At 40.4% G+C, this 16756-nt stretch overlaps 1 protein-coding gene across 2 annotated transcripts; it reads right to left on the bottom strand.

The window, feature by feature from the left end:
* Positions 1-630: 630 nt before the first annotated feature.
* LOC100248355 (probable E3 ubiquitin-protein ligase RHB1A) lies at positions 631-14495 on the bottom strand. Of its 2 annotated transcripts, XR_009467408.1 has the most exons (6): positions 14290-14495; positions 6033-6156; positions 1739-2171; positions 1458-1567; positions 1271-1364; positions 631-1098 (listed from the first exon to the last, which is right to left on the bottom strand). XR_009467408.1 is itself a non-coding variant. In XM_002279964.4 (5 exons), the coding sequence occupies exons 2-5, from the start codon at positions 6096-6098 to the stop codon at positions 1332-1334; spliced, it is 642 nt and encodes a 213-aa protein (XP_002280000.1). In that variant the 5' UTR covers positions 6099-6156; positions 14290-14495; the 3' UTR covers positions 631-1331. The 2 variants fall into 2 exon arrangements, 1 of the variants encoding a protein (XP_002280000.1); XM_002279964.4 differs by having other exon boundaries at positions 631-1364.
* Positions 14496-16756: the final 2261 nt, after the last annotated feature.

Raw genomic sequence — 16756 nt, 5'->3', positions numbered from 1 at the left:
TTTAAAAATGAACATATATATGACACACATAAGATCCTTCAGAAGAAGCCTGTTCAAGTGAAATCCCCTTAAAATAATTAGTTATTAAATAGAACATTTTAATGCTTTGGAAAAGCTCATTGGGATCACAGGGACACAAATCAATTAAAATAACCCAGATCACTCGATTCACTCCTTCCCGTCACTCACTCGTGCAAAGACCGACTCCTCCAAATATAAAGGCTACATTTTGCTTACTTTTTAAAAAAATTACACTAATAACATAAAAGCTCTAATCCAGCTTAACAAGTAGTGTTAACTTCTGAAAAGCCAATCCATATCAGGCATTACTCTTAATACTAAATTTCTTGTTGCTCGGGTAACATTGAGAATGACAAGGGAATCAAAGAATCCACCCAAAAAAAAAAAAAAATACACTGATCATATGATAAATGAACAGCATTTCTCATAAAAATTTGCTGAAGTGCAGAAGAGTGTATCATACTCACGGCTTCACTCTTAAACTAAGCCTTTCTGCCTATAATTTGGGCCAACAACCATGAAAACAAGAATGTAACAGCATACTGGGGAGAATATGGGATGATCGATGCAAACAAAAACCAAACCCCCAACTGATAAAGCTCGACTCAATTTCTAAATTTGGAAACCAGATTAATTTATATACGCATGAATCAAGTAACACACAGTATGCCTTATCAACCAATCCTGGTTTAACTATCTTGCTGACAAATGTGAAGGCAAAAAGACTATGTCATTGTGTGCAATTTACAGAACAAATTCAGAAGAAAAAAAATTATAAAAGCAATGGCTCAAAGGATCCAAGTTTCCAGACTCAAAAAAGATGCTATACAGGAAAGAAGATCAAAGCAACCAAAAAGGCACAGAAGGTGGATTTAATATGTACTTCCTTACGCTAGAATCTCTCTGCCTTCAATGCCTAATCGATTCGTCATTGTATCACTGCTACTCCATTGACCTAAGCACTAAGGATGAACGTATAACAAATGGATAACGGACCTTGGGAATTTTTGTAACATTTGCCTCCAAATACCTTTCTTTTCCTTTTTCCTTTTTTCTTCTTCTCTTTTTTCCCCTTTTCTGAAAGTCGAAAAGAAAGAAAATCATAAAGAGATTTACCATCAAGCAGGCCCACATCTCCCTAAACACCAAAAAAAAAGAAACAAAGGAAAGAGCCAAGACAACACAGCCGAGTATGTGCCTGCCCCAGAACAATGAACACTAGAAAGGTGAGAACTCATGCAACAGTAACCTTTTTTCTTGAACTTTAATATCAAAAGTTAAGAGGTTGGATTTTCTCGAGCCACTGAAAGCTACGCATTGGTGGCAGTGTTGAATATCATTTCCTGCATCATTAAAGAAGCAGAACCCTCTCATCAACACACAGAGTACAAAATAATAAAATTGCATAATGGAATAAAATATCATTTGGGGCAAACCTTATCACACACAGGGCAGGTGTCACTTCTTTCCATCCACTCAAGAATGCATGCAAGGTGAAAATGATGCTCACATTTAGTGACAATTTTTGGATTCTCCGCATCATACTCTGTGGGGAAGAGAGGCAAAGGGTTTATCTACAACTTTTTTAGTCTAAACACAATATATCATTAGATATTAGCAGAAAATAATGCAGCCATGATTGGTACAATGGTGAAACATGACTGTTAAAGAATTCAAGAGGTTGCAAGTAGTAGCAACATCAGAGTAAGGCCACAACCTTCAAGACAGGTGGGGCAAACATCCTCCTCGTCTGTTGAGGAAACAATTGGATCACCTGACTTTGAAAGTTCAACTTCTGTTTCTTTTGATGAAGTAAGTTCAGATTGGGCTAGCATCTTGCAGTCTGACTGCTTTAAGTCTTCACATTTAGCTAAAGTTTCTAACATATTACCCTCAACTGCTTCTCCAAGAGATCCAGAATTTGTTGTTTGCACTACAGTGTCATTCTTGTTAACACAGCTTTCTTCAGCAACTGGTGGAGTTTGAGGATGTCCTAAATCCACATCGTATGGAATTGGTGCAGGGGGTGGTCTATAAGTGTCAGGAGGTGATGTTCCCAGATTTGTATCAACTAAGAGCCCTGTAGAGAGCGTAGAGGCCGCTCCATGATGAGATGATAAGGGTTCATGTTCTTCTGATGCTCTTGGGCACTGCAGAATGAAGTTGAAGTTCCAGAAAGAGGGGGGAAAAGGAAGGTGAAAAAAAGAAACATAATAATTTTTATTTTTATTTTCAAAAAAGAAGATAACCTCATGAAATGACATCGTTTTATTCATAACAAGAGGAATTGAATATAATTGTTTGTGAAATCAATCAATTTCCATACCATCATTAAGTTGATTGCCATACATATGAATTCATTCCAAATTGAACATAACAACAGAAGAGCTTTATTGAACAAAATACTTTGAATCGGGAACTCCCTCACATCCATTTTTCAGTATAAACATTGACTTTGAAATTTGATCCTATAACCACTTACATATAAGGAAAAGCATTCAGACAAAGTTCCAAGATGAATGCAGAGGAAGTTGATCTTGAGACACATCCACAAGTACAGGCTGGGACTATGGAGGCCTCCGGCAGAGCCCGTCAAATCTCAATCTTCTTAAGTATCATAAAACTAGTATTTTGAGGATCAGAAATCAGGATCTTTTATTAGTCCGCTGCAAAAGTGATTGCTGAACATTTTTACATGAAACTAGTCTGGAGATTACTGTTTTGGGTTCTCTCTCTCTCTCTTTTTTTTCTTGTGAGAACAGTTCTTATGTTTGTAGTCTCTTCTTTTATCCTCATTCTGGGGTTCATTTTTTTTTTTTTTTTTTGGGGGGGGGAGGGGATGGGTAGGTCAAAAAGCAGAAATATTAAAAGCACTTGGAAAAAGTGCAGAGGGTACATCCTCATTCAGGGGTCTTATAAATTAGATCTAAGGATATGCTGCCTGTTTGCCTCAAATTTAACTTGAACATAAAGGTTGGTTCACTGGTTCAATTTCAGTTCTGCATTCCTGCCATCCTGTAGCCTATCTTGCCTCTTAAGTTGTAGCAGATAACTTTTGCAGATGTTTTCAAGAACAATTCCTAAAACAGACAGGGCCTCTCATGGAGAAGGATCTGTGTATCATGAAGATGAAAGCTAGGTTCAGAGATGCTTTCGCCTGGTTTGGGATTGAATTGAAATCCTTTGAGATTTCGATGGAGGAAGTTAGAGGGAAATCAGTTGGGAAGATAGTGGATAGAGGCCATGGGTTTTCCACTTGGGTTAGATTTGGTGAGAGGGGGGTGGGTGCAGTTACTGGAAGGGGTAGAAGTTTGTTGTGAAGGGCAGTCTGGTAAGTCCTTCAGTATGAGTCACAGGAGGTGTTGAAAAATTCAGAGCTTCTCAAAAAGTGCTTAGTGAGGAGATAGGAAGACTGTTAAGACCAAATACGAGATTTGGGTTCCCTGAAAGCTTGGGCTAGGCATCCTTGGCAGGTGAAAGGTAATTTTCACCTCTCCTTGCTGGGGGACTCTATTATTTTTTTCGAGTTTGACAACGCTTTTGAAGCAGAAAGGGTCTGGTGACTGAGAAATAGTTGGTTTGAGGAGAAAGCTCTACAGTTAGATTGGTGGAGGCCTGACGTAGGCTGTTTCAAGATTGAGGATTGTGTCAAAGAGGTTTTGGTGAGAGTGTTAAGGTGACCATTGCATTTATGGGGAGAAGAGTTCTTTAGGAAGCTCAAGGATGCTTATGGAGGTTTTTTAGTAGTGGATAAGGAGATGAGGGAGAGGTGACTCTTGCAATGGGCTAGGATACTTGTGACATCGAACAGGAAGGAGGTTCCAAGAAAGGCGCATGTAGTAGTTAGGGTAGACATCTTTGAAATCCAGCTTTGGTGGGAGATTTCACCATGGTCTACGACGGTGGTCTCCAGGGAGAAGGGCAAAATTCCAGATGTTGGGGATGATGGTGAGGTTATCTCATGCTTGGGTAGGAGTGTGGGAAGGGAAGAAGAAAGCCCTGCAGAAGAGGGTTTACAGGTGTTGCAACAGGAGTCTTTCCGCCCTGCACACGCTATGCCAGAGCTAGTTTTCTCTAGGCATGGTGGCTGCAACATCCTGGAAGCAGTGGGAATGGTGCCCCCAATGCGCCTTGATGTGGCGGTTAGAACGAGGGGCCTTTTAGTCTCTAAAGCTCAGGAAGGGGGCCAGTGTGTGTCTGGCCCTGCTACAGCCCAAGTTCTCCAAATTAAAGGAGGGCCGTGTATGACAAGCCCTTCTACAGCCCAAGCACTCCAACTTAAAGGAGGTCCATGTGTGACTTTCAAAGGGCTTACAAAAGGCTTCTTGTTAGGTTGGCCCTTGAAAAGCCTTGTGATGTGCAAGTTAAGGAGGGATCTAGGGCTTCCGTTGGTGCCATTTTGGAGAAAGGGTTGCATCACTCTTAAGACTTCAAGAGAGAAAGACCGCAACAAGGAGGTTTGTGCAAATCCCCTTATACACAAGTGGCATTGAGATTCAGAGGAAAGGTTTTTGAGAGCCGATGATGCTCTTTTGGCTGAAGCAACAGGTTCGGAGGTGGGAGAGACTCTTTTCGGTTTTTTTTTTTTTGGGGGGGTGGGGGAGAGGGAGGGGGGGGAGAGAGTTGTCCCCTTTCTCTTTTCTTTGGTTGCAACAGTTGGGCTGCCAGTTGAGGGAGGTAAGTTTTCGACCTAGCCTGTGGTTGAAGGTTGTGGTTGGGAAAAGATTGCTCAGTTGAAAGAGGGGCTTCCTTGTGGAGCTTTGGAAGGAGGAAGTCAACCGCTTAAAATGTTGTTGAAGGATGGTTCTTTATTGGAGTTTCCACAAAACTATGAGGAAGGCCCTTTTGGTAAAGACACCATTGCTAGTTTTGGGGAGTCAAACTCCTCAAGCAATTGCCTTGGTAGGGGGGGCCACATCCTTTTGAGTGTCTCTCTCATAACCTGAATAGGTTCAATGGCTTCTTGGGAATGCCGGTGGAGGTTTTTGAAAACGAGATAATTTCTCCTGTTGAGGAAGATGGATGCAAGGAGAGGGCCTTATGACAAGGCATCTAGGGGGAAGAGGAAGCCAAAAGTGTCGTCCCATTTTGATAGGGAGATCCGGAAGTTGGAGAGCTCGGTGAATTACAATAGGTTTCCCTTGTTTGCTAGGGGCAGAGGGAGGAGCATCGGGTACCAAGCTATTGCAAAGTGAGGAGTTCATTTTGAGTCGGCATTTAGGGAGGTTTGTAAGAAGCTCGATAATGGTTGGGTATAACTATTTTTTGGGATGTTAGGTGATGGGCAGTCTTGTTGCTTTCTTTGTTTTCTATGGTGGCGATTTTTGCATACATGTGTACGTTGTTGCGCCTGTTGGCCTTTTGATATATTCTCGTTTTTTACCTATAAAAAAAAAATGTTCCAGGATGACAATGGATAAGCAAAAGCAACTTCTGACTTTTTGTGAGAGAGTCTGATACATCTTTTGCCTCATGAAAGGATGTTATTCAGCAGGTAGATATTAGAAGCTCTAATATAAGAAGCACAATTTCCATGGATCATATTGATTTGGACAAAGTTTGTGAGTAGTAGAAAATGGAGGCTATTGGCAAGCAAGCCCCCCTGAGTTTGCTTTGGTAAACTTAGGAAAGAAAAGAACACAAGGTTTCAGCTTTCAAGGGGCAAGAGAGGACGTTTCAAATGTAGAGGATGAATTTCAGAGTCCTGAATGCTGGAAATCAAGGTTTAATAGGGAACCTCTGTTGATTTTCTAGCATAAGTTGTGCTTTGAAGCCTAAGTGTATCTTTTTCTTTTTCCTTTTTTTTCTCCACTTTATGGCTATCTTGTATACCCTATACAAACTTAAGTTGCACCATTTTTTTCTCCCAACTTAATCTGATCTTTTGTCAATCAAACTATAATTAACAAAACAAAAAGAAAGACAACAAAAAGCATGTTTGTATAATGTAGACAAACAGCCATCAAGCTTGAGATATTACAAGCAAAATGAAGTAGATGAATATTACTGACATAATAGTATGCTGGTGTGCCATTCAGTTCAGTTCCCTTGGAAGAACAGCAGCAGCACCCTCCCATTTCCTTGCAATGATCTCTGTTATCCACCAGGAACTATCAGCACTGGGTGCATTGTTACCTGTTCCTTGGCGGACAATGACAACTTCTATTAGAAATACTTAAAAGCCCAGCATAGATACAGAATATCTTTAAATCATACGACCATGTTGCATTCAAATAAATAAAAAGAATTATGAATTGGCAACAAGAAAAAGGATGCCAAATAAAAATATGAAAATGAAAATGCAAGCAACAGAAACCAATACAACAGCATAACCACATCTTAAAGATTTCTGAATAGAAATGGGAGAGAGAGAGCGAGAGCGCGACGGCAAACGAGAACGCGATGGCGGGAGAATGCGAGAACGCAACGGTGAGGGGACTGAAGATAATGAGGGGCTTCGAAGAAGAAGGAAGGGGAGCAGATTCGTAGTGGAGTCCAAGGTGTTCGAGCTCGTGTTAGTAGAGAGAAGAGGAAAACCCCAAATCTTCATAGAGGAAAGAAAGAGAGGAGTCTCGTCTTGGGTCTGAGTGGGAGTGGAGAGCTTAGGGTTCCTACTGGAGGGCTTAAACCACTGCATAAAGGACGAGAAAGAAGGCAGATGGAAAAGGGACTGGAAGGAACAGGGGAGATCTTACTCTCTGTTACGAAGCGCGAATAAAGCGGGGTGCTTCCTCCGTCTAGGGGCAATCGACTCAGAGCAGAAGCAATACAGTATTTACATCCCAAAAGGTAGAGGAGAAAAAGAGGGATGGGCTACAATGGCAGAAAATCTACAACTATTGCGAAGATCAATCGGCAGAAAGGACAACATACAAGAAGAAAAGGTTGGTGGGAACTTTGCTGTGAAGAGAACGTTCGCGGAAGTGGTGAAGAGGCCGATCTGTAGAGATAAAAGCTTAGTCAATGTGGAGGTACGGTGGGAGGAAATCCATAGAAATTTGAAAAAATTGGAACATTGCATAGTTGGGAGTTGGAACCCTAGGTCAGGTGAAAGAGAGGATTTGGAGAAATTAGGGAAATTTTTGGCAAACTCTTGGGGATTGAAAGGAAGTTTATGGCTGGCAAGATTGGAGAGAAATAGGATTTTTCTGAAATTTGAACTATTGGATGAAGCTCAACGTGCTCTTTTTTCAGGAGAGAGAACGATGGGAGGGCTTATGTTGAGATTTGAGCATTGGAGCCCAAGGACTGGCTGCAGGGAGGAGGAGGAACAAAGCAATGAAGTATGGGTTAGAATCTTTGGGCTACCAGTCTCGTTGTGGAACCCAACTGTTTTGAGTAGGGTGGGGGATGAGTGTGGTGGCTTCATTGCCATCGATCCGTAGACGGCGAAGCTGGAAGAACTCCAATGGGCTAGGATATTAGTTAAGATGGACGGAGAAGTTAAGCCGTGTATGCTGGAGATCGGGGTTGAGGAGGAAGTTTACGCCCTTGTCCTCTGGTGGGAGCTTAGACCGTCCGTGAAGAAGACTAGGGTTGACAGTCGAAAAAGTGGGGAGGTCAGGGGTGACGATTTCTCACGTGACGGCTCGCGCGTGGAGGAAGAATCGGCCTTCGAAAGGCCCGAGGCGCTGCTGTTGTCAGATGAGGGGATGGGTATGCAGGAGAGGGGTTTGGGCCGGGAGGTGATAGTCGACCGGGCCCAAGAATCAGCGACCATGGGATCATTGAAGAGGGCCTGTGGGCCACGTTTACAAAGTGAGTCGATGGGCCTAAAGCTAAAGGGAGTGGTGACTGAATGTGTTGGGTCAGAGGTTGGACCGTCCAAGAGATGGGCTTTTGATGGGGCTGGTCATACGTCTGCTTTGGATGGGGCGAGACCAGTCAAGCCCATGGCCCAAGAATTAGTTTTCAAATGGCCCGAGGTGCTGATGTTATCAGATAAGGGGATGGGTGTGCAGGAGAAGGGCTTGGGCTGGGATGGGATAGCGGACCGGGCCCAGGAATCAGTGACCTGGGGCTTAGAGAAGAGGCATTGTGGGCCGCGGTTACAAAGTGAATCGATGGGCCTAAAGCTTAAGGGAGTGGTGGCTATTTCTGCTGGATCAGAGGTTGGTCAGCCCAAGAGATGGGCTTATGATGGGGTTGGCTCAATGTCTGATTTGGATGGGGCCAGACCAGGCAAGTCCATGGTCCAAGCCAAGGTAAGAAGATCCCAGGAGAAGGAATGTCTCCTGGACTGCAGAATAGCTAGCAACGGGAGCTTTTCAGAGGGAGAGCACTTAGTTATTTGGGAGATAGAGGAACTAAGGAAGCAACAGGAGAAAGCTATTCTTTCAGCAACAGACAAGGCCCTGGCAAAGGAAGCCATGGGGTATGATTCTGGTCTAAAAATAGAGGGGAAAAGGGGCTATGGGTCTTCTCATCTTATCCCTTATTCTTTTGATCGGACTCCGGAGGGGGAGTCTTACGATTGCTCTGGGGTGCTAGGGGAAATAAATGAAGTTGGACCCAGAGAGGATGGTAATGCATGTTGGGACTTGGTAGAATTCACTAACACCAGTAACATGGTTAGGGGGGTGGAGTGGGATTCAGATGTGACAGAGCCTCAAGAGATCAAGAGTGAGAAAGAGGACAGATGGGAGGAAAGTAGCTTGGCAAAGTTTAGTCACTTCTTGGGCTTTTCGACAGAGGGGCTGGAAAAGGAAATTCTGAGTTTTCTGATCAAAATAAGAAAGAGACGAGAGAGAATTCATAGCAAAGAGTTGTTGGAGAAGTCAAAATTTGAAAGGGAATTGAAGAGGCTGGAGTGCTCAGTTAATTATTAGAAGGGGAATAAGTAAAAAGGCCCTTCACAGGGCAAAGGGGATCAGATTGCAATAGATTAATGAAGCTAAAGTTGTTAAGCTGGAATGTGAGGGGGGCAAATGACCGGTCCAAAAGGAAAATTATCAAGACATTCATAAGGAATCAAAAGGTTGACTTACTGTGTATTCAGGAGACAAAAATTCAGCCAATGTCGGAGGGTGTGGTGAGAAGCTTAGGCTCGGAAAGATTCTTAGATTGGAGGGCTTTGGATGCGGATGGGGCAGCATAAGGTCTTTTGATTTGTTGGGATAAAAGGTCGCTGGAAATTTTGGATTGGGAGGAGGGCCAATACTCTCTATCATGCAGATTCAAGAATGTGGAAGATGGGGTTGTTTGGGTGTTTACAGGAGTCTATGGTCCTTTCACCAAAGAGGAAAGGGAATGCTTGTGGGAAGAGATTGGGGCTATTAGAGGAATTTGGGAAGAGCCTTGGTGCTTAGGGGGTGATTTTAATATTACCCTCTTTCAAAGAGAAAGAAACAGGCAAGGGAGAATAACCCCGACCATGAGGAGGTTTGCTTATATTATTGATGATTTAGGACTGGTGGATCTCCCATTGCAAGGGGGAGTGTTTACTTGGAGCGGGGGCCTTAACAACCAGTCTTGGGCTAGATTGGACAGGTTTTTGGTGTCTCCTAGTTAGTTAGATCAGTTTAGTGGTGTGCTACAATGAAGATTGCCTCATCCTATTTCTGATAACTTCCCTCTTCTACTAGAGGAAGGCGGGCTAAGGAGAGGTCCTTCTCCTTTCAGGTTCGAAAACATGTGGCTAAAGGTTGAGGGATTTTTAGATCTTATCCGAAATTGGTGCAGGGGAATTGAGGTAAGAGGCACTGCTAGCTATAGATTGGTAGCAAAGATGAAGGAAATCAAATAGAAACTAAAAGTTTGGAATAGAGAGGTCTTTGGAAATTTGGAAGGCAATAAAAGTTCAGCTTTGCAACAGGTGGAATTCTGGGACCGGGTGGAAAGTGAGAGAAGTCTGTCTTTGGAGGAGACAGAGTTAAAAAAGGAAGCAAAGGAAAGTTATAAAAAATGGGTCCTCATGGAAGAAAGTCATTGGAGACAACTCTCAAGGGAGATATGGCTTAAGGAAGGGGATAAAAATACGAGATTTTTTCATCGGATGACAAACGCTCACCGTAGCAATAACTCCCTGGACAAAATTAAAATTGATGGGGTGTGGCTCTTAGAGGAGCAGGAAGTGAGGGAAGGGGTTGCTCATGCTTATCAGCAGATGTTATTTGAAGATTCGGGGTGGAAGGCGGATACTGGGAGGCTTCAATTAGATCAAATCAGCCAGCAAGAAGCAGAGAATCTAGAGATTCCGTTTTCTGAAAATGAGATCCAATCAGCCTTGATGGAGATGAATGGGGATAAAGCTCCAAGGCCGAATGGTTTTACTATGGCGTTTTGGCAAAGCTAATGGGAATTTGTGAAAGTGGAGATTTTGGAGATGTTTAAGGAGTTCCATGAGCAAAGCTCCTTTCTCAAAAGTCTCAATAATACTTTCTTGGTTCTGATTCCTAAGAAAGGGGGGGCTATTCATCTTGGGGATTTTAGACCCATTAGTCTTTTGGGGGGGGCTATACAAGTTGCTGGCTAAAGTGTTAGCTAACAGACTCAAAAGAGTGTTAAGCAAAGTGGTAGCCCCAACCCAGAACGCCTTTGTGATGGGAAGACAAATCCTTGATGCTTCTTTAATTGCGAATAAGGTGATAGACTCATGGCAGAAAAGGAAAGAGAAAGGGCTCATATGCAAATTGGATATTGAGAAAGCGTACAATAGCATTAACTGGCAGTTTTTGTTGAAGGCCTTACAAAAAATGGGATTTGGTTCGAAGTGGTTGGGTTGGATGTGGAGTTGTTTATCTTCAGCCAAGTTTTTAGTTCTAGTTAATGGGGTTCTAGCTGGATTTTTCCCGAGTTCTAAAGGGCTTTGCCAAGGAGATCCCTTATCTCCTTATCTCTTTGTTTTGGGAATGGAAGTTCTAGATGCTCTAATTAGGAGGGTTGTTGCTAGGGGTTACCTTTCAGGGTGTAGTATTCGGGGTGGAAGAAGACACAATCTAAAAAATTTTCATCTTTTCTTTGCTGATGATACAGTTGTGTTCTATGAGGCTAATAAAGAGCATCTAACACATTTAAGCTGGATTCTTTTTTGGTTTGAAGCTGTTTTAGGCCTAAGGATTAATTTGGACAAAAGTGAAATCATCCCAATTGGTGTGGTGGAGGAGATTGAGGAGATGGCAGTGGAATTAGGGTGTAGGGTGGGTTCGTTGCCTTCTCAGTATTTGGGCTTGCCATTAGGGGCTCATAATAAGGCTCCTTCTGTGTGGGATGGGGTGGAAGAGAAAATGAGGAGGAGACTAGCACAGTGGAAACGGCAATATATCTCCAAAGGTGGGAGAATCACTCTCATAAAGAGCACATTGGCTAGCATGCCAATCTATCATATGTCTCTATTCCGGATGCTTAAGACAGTTGCTAGAAGATTAGAAAAAGTACAAAGTGACTTTCTTTGGGGAGGGGGAAACGTGGAAAGGAAAGCTAATCTAATTAAGTGGGAGGTGGTTTGTGCGGACAAGAACAAAGGAGGGCTAGGCTTAAGGAAGCTAGTGCTCTTGAACAAAGCTTTGCTTGGTAAATGAATTTGGAGGTTTGCTTGTGATAAAGATAATCTTTGAAAACAAGTGATAATGGCGAAATACGGGCAAGAAGGTCATGGTTAGAGAGCAAAGAGGGCATATAGGGTGTTCGGAGTAGGGGTGTGGAAGGAAATTTTGAAGGAAACTGATTGGTGTTGGGATAACATGGTATTCATAGCTGGGAAGGGAAGCAAAATCAGTTTTTGGACTGATGTTTGGTGTACTGGTACAGCGCTGTCCCAAAATTTCCCTCATCTATTTGCTATGGCTTCCCATAGGAATGCTACGGTGGAGGAGATGTGGGATCAGAATTTCGGTCAAGGGGGTTGGAATCTAAGATTTCTGAGGGATTTTAATAATTGGGAGTTGGATATGATAGGGGATTTACTCTATGCTCTGAGGGGTTACAAGCCCTCTATGGAGGAAGATTCAGTTTGTTGGAAGGGAGGAAAAAACGGAAAGTTTAGGGTCAAAGAAGCGTACAGCTTGTTGGCCAATCCCAATGATATTGTTTTTCCGTTAAGATGTATTTGGGTGGATACAGTTCCAACCAAGGTTGCATTCTTTGCTTGGGAGGCTACGTGGGGGAGGGTGCTCACTCTTGATAAGCTCCAGAAAAGAGGATGACAGCTTCCTAATTGTTGCTTTCTGTGTGGATGTGAAGAAGAAACTGCAAATCATATACTTATTCATTGTATAGTGGTTAGAGTTCTGTGGAATATTGTCCTTGGGTTATCAGGTGTGTAGTGGGTCCTTCCAGAAACTGTAAAGGAGGTCTTAACTAGTTGGAGGAGTCCTTTTGTGGGGAAGAAAAGGAAAAAGATATGGAAATCAATATCGTTGTGTATTTTTTGGACGGTTTGGAAGGAGAGAAATAGACTAGCTTTTGAGGGGGGAGTTTTAGATATTCAAAAGCTTAAAATTCTTTTGTTTGTAATTTATGGAGTTGGGCTAGATTGTATATTGGAGAGGTGCGTCTATCCCTTATAGGGTTCTTGGAGTGGTTAGCGTCCAATTAAGGGGTGGTGAGGCTCTGTTGGTCTTCTTTTTGCTTTGAGAGGTGCTAGTTGTTTTGTATACCCCCTGTATGCTTTGTAGCTTCTCGCCTCTGTTTTAATACAATTTGCTTTACTTATAAAAAAAATAAAAATAAAAAAACTGTAACGCATAAGTTAGATGGTAAATACTGGACATAAAAGAATAACCAGTTTCTGGATACTTGAATTGAATCTAAAATAGATTCACAATAGAACAAATCAAAATCTCTCATCAAATAATTTGAGCCTACTTTTTTTAGAGTGAGATAGCTTGAGTTGGGTTTACCAATTCCTTTAGGCCTAATAGCCTATAAATATGCAAAAGGGTACTCTAGAAGCAGCAATTCTCATATGAAAAAAAATCTAAAACAATTAGTTTGGTGCCTTTGATTACTTAAGAGTTACAACTCACTCGTCTGAAGCACCATAATTGAAAAGAATGTGTGTTCATAGTTTCATGCTAATAGTTTGTTTTCGGATTCAAATTTCAACCAAGTTCGGAACTAGACTCAAAAATGGTAAGATTTTAGTTCAGTCCACATCCAATTCTTAAAGCTCATTCTTAAAAATTAGCTCACTTGTCTCGTCCCCATTTATCAGTTGCTACAACAACGCCCTTGTTAGTTGTAGGCAACACTTGTAAACATAATAATTTGTAAGTTGGATTTCACCACCCAAAAACAGTAAAGAGTTTTAAATTCAGTCATTGCAATAACCTTGTGTACATATTTAGTTCAATAATATGAAACAACTTCACAGGCAAAATTTGGACGCTCCCATGAGTGAAAGTTTCACTCTACCCACAATTGAGCTAAAACATGACAAAGAAAATTTTGATATTTGGATACTCCAAACATCAAATACCCCAAGCCCAGCTATTGCCAGAATCTACACTCTTTCAATTCAAATTCTCACAGAGATTCATTCTTGCGGTAATAAAGATAGTGTTAGAAAAAAAAAGAGAAATTCCAACATAAAATCTAATCCTATGGCTCACTACAAGGGTTCCTCATAAAAACTTAGTATAGAGATTCAACCCTGAACTTGCAAGCAATTATTGCATGTCTTCATCTCTTTCTCTTAATCATGCCTGCAACCATAGGCTGCCGTCCAACTAATCAGAAAAGCAAAACCCATGTTACTTCTGAATTTTCAGACCGATGTAACTAAGGTTCCATTTATTTGTATGCGACCAACAGATGCCTTGGAAACGAAACCCTCGGCTAATTGATTCCAATTCCAGTGCTCATATCCTTCATAAACCAACAAATTTAGAACTGACTTGAACTAAAAATCCAGACAACCCAAATACAGAAACCCAACCAAGATCTCAAATCCTACGGAACCCAAATCCAAACAATAACCATCCATCAACTTTCCCGCACTAAACCAATACTCTCATCCTTAAACCAATCCAATCCAAAAAAGAATACACAGCACAAAAATAATTCAATACACAACAAAACATAACCCATAAACCATAAACCAATGAAAAAACCTAAACAAACCCCACCGCCCCATCGTCCCATCACCCCACCAAAAACCCACAGAGCAAACAACCCCAGCTTCAAAAGCCACAAACCAAAACACACACACACACACAACAAAAAAAAAAAACACAACACAACACACACCAACAATCACGGTGTATTCACACTTGAAAAAAGCCAAATCAATCAATTAGGCAATCACCATATTCAAGATGACACTTATACCTGACGATCGAGACTCTTAAACTATGATTGAACTGGAAGAGAGTGAAACGAGATGGGCGTGGGGATGTGTGAAACTGAAGGGTTTGTTAGGAACTTTGCTTTTGGGATTCTCCTCTCATCACAAGAGAGAAAGCCCGAGGCTTCGCTCTCTTTGAGTGTGTGTGTGTTTCGCGAGAGAACGACTTCCCTTTGGAATTTTGGGGAACTCTTTTTTGAAATATTTTATTAAATAAAATATTTTGGAAATATTTTTCAGCTTTTTGTGTACGCGCTTGAGTGTGGAGACAGTGAACTCGCTGTATCTGGTCGACGCGGGGTGGTGGCGTGGCAAGTCTTTCGGTGGCCGGAAACGACGCCGTTTCTTTAAGGACCCAAAAACATATTTGTAAAGAATCATTCAAAATTTTAATTTACTAATTATTTATTACTTAACCAAAGCGATGAGCAAAGATTCCATAAAGATGCCCAATAATTCATTCTGGTTGGATGTTGATTCTGGTAATTAACTTAAATCCCCACTATTAATTTATCTTTGTTGATAAAAAAACAACATTCACTGACTTAGTTTATGAAACTAATTTCACAGTAAACCTTTCTCATAGAAGAAATGTGACAATCATTGATCGACATCAACCTATCCCATGTGGAACCTCCACCCCTCCATCAAATATATGATTTTGATTTCCTCTTGCAGCCAACAAATTGAAAGTCTTGATTTTCCTATAAATTCACAAAAAGAAATATAGTCATTAAAAGAATGATATTGTAATTAATTACTATTCTTTTTATATATTTTTTTTTTGTATGAGTGAGAGTGAGTGAATGAGTGTTCAAGATGTGATTCTTTTGTTTTTTCATCAACTTTTTTAGAAGTCATATGATAATCTTTTGATTGTTTCCTTCAATTGTACTTATGAAATTGAGCAACTGATTGTTTGATTGACGACGATAACTATTAAAATTAATGATAAAATAAATGAAATTTTTGTTTTTATATTTGTTTATGTCAATGTCACATGGTGCAATGACCATCCATAGTCAATGCTAAAACAATGAAACAAGGAACAACTAACGAATTAGACTAGTAATGCTAATGGAAAATGCTTGCTTGGTTTTTGGTAAAATGGATGACAAAGATGTGGTTGCTTAGAATTCAATGATTGTGGGATACATAATGCCTCAAATTTAGCCAAGAAGCATTGCAGCTTCTTCAATCAATGTGCACTCCACAAGACATTCAAAATCCAAGTGCATTCGAAGTACAACTAGTGGTTCAAATAAGAGAGAACCAGAAGTTACAAGTTCAATGGTTTGGTTCAATGACCAACTCATTTACATCCTAGACCCCACTCTTTCATGGCATGCATGGCCACCTTTTGGTGGGTTAGTTTTTTTTTTTTTTTTTTTAATTATTGCCCTCATTTTCTCACTTATCCATCCTTGTTTTCAAACTTTAATTTTCAAAAGTCCAACTTCCAAATAATATTAATCCTTTAACCTTTTTACTCTTCTTTAGAGTTTTAGGTTACCGAAAATCCCATTTTTCAATCAAATTTGATGCCATTTTCTTTCCAACAAGCATCATTTCACATTTTTCTTGATTTTAAAATGTTTTAAAATAAGCATGAATTAAATTATATAATTCCAAATAATGGAGTTTGTGGAAAAATAAATTGGGCTTTGGTGGGGGCCCAACATTAGTGATGTTTTATTTTTTTTAAAAATAAAAATAAATTTGAGTGAAGTGCAATATTTGCCATTGGTGGTTTCTTATTCTGTTTAGTGATGCATGTGACATATTTTATGCTCATTATTGTGAACTAATTTCATTTCATGATAGCGCATTATCGCTTGTTGCTAAGGTATGCACACACTTTTTTTTTTTACTATTATATATGCATGTTTTGACTTCCAGTGTATGATCATTCTGATATCCATTGATTTCTTCATCAATTGTTATACTTCATTTTATTTAGTAGAGACCCATTTTAGGGACTTAGAGGGGTACTACGGTTTTTATTGTACCTTCCCAATAAGTAATCTGACATTTGAGCTAATGTTTGATTTTTCATATACCATCTTTTCCAAATAAGGAGTCACTCTTAAAGTTTTTTTTTTCTTATTTTTCTTTTCCTTTAAAAATAAAACAAAAATAAGTGGCGGCTCCAAATCATTTTCTAAAAAAATAATATTTTTCAAATAAAAAGTGAGTTCGTCATTGAGTGGAAACGGGTTTGGAAATGCAGTTCCACAATATTGTATTGACTTTGCCTCAAATTTAAGTTTGTTCTATTGAAGTTATTATATTAAAGTGGTTGAAATGATATGCTATTTCTTTAAAAGAAAATAAGATTTATTGTCTTCATTTTCATTTCATTTGCAACGTTTATCTTACTTGAGCCCATATATCTAATATCTTTTATATTTCAATATCTCTATTATCATTTTTTATCTTTTTTTTGAATTT

Source organism: Vitis vinifera, chromosome 2 (assembly GCF_030704535.1).
Source record: "Vitis vinifera cultivar Pinot Noir 40024 chromosome 2, ASM3070453v1".
In the NCBI taxonomy this organism is placed as follows: Eukaryota; Viridiplantae; Streptophyta; class Magnoliopsida; order Vitales; family Vitaceae; genus Vitis; species Vitis vinifera.
Note: the sequence above shows the minus strand (reverse complement) of the source record. Positions and strands in the feature narration are given on the sequence as shown.

Bases quoted from the DNA above. Each gene is read 5' to 3' on its own strand.
- LOC100248355 (XM_002279964.4), bottom strand. From the start codon at position 6,098: ATGGGAGGGTGCTGCTGCTGTTCTTCCAAGGGAACTGAACTGAATGGC. The intron at 2,172-6,032 runs GTCAGTAATATT...TTCATTCTGCAG, and splicing joins GCACACCAGCATACTATTAT to TGCCCAAGAGCATCAGAAGA. The intron at 1,365-1,457 runs GTTTGCCCCAAA...TTAATGATGCAG, and splicing joins CCTGCCCTGTGTGTGATAAG to GAAATGATATTCAACACTGC.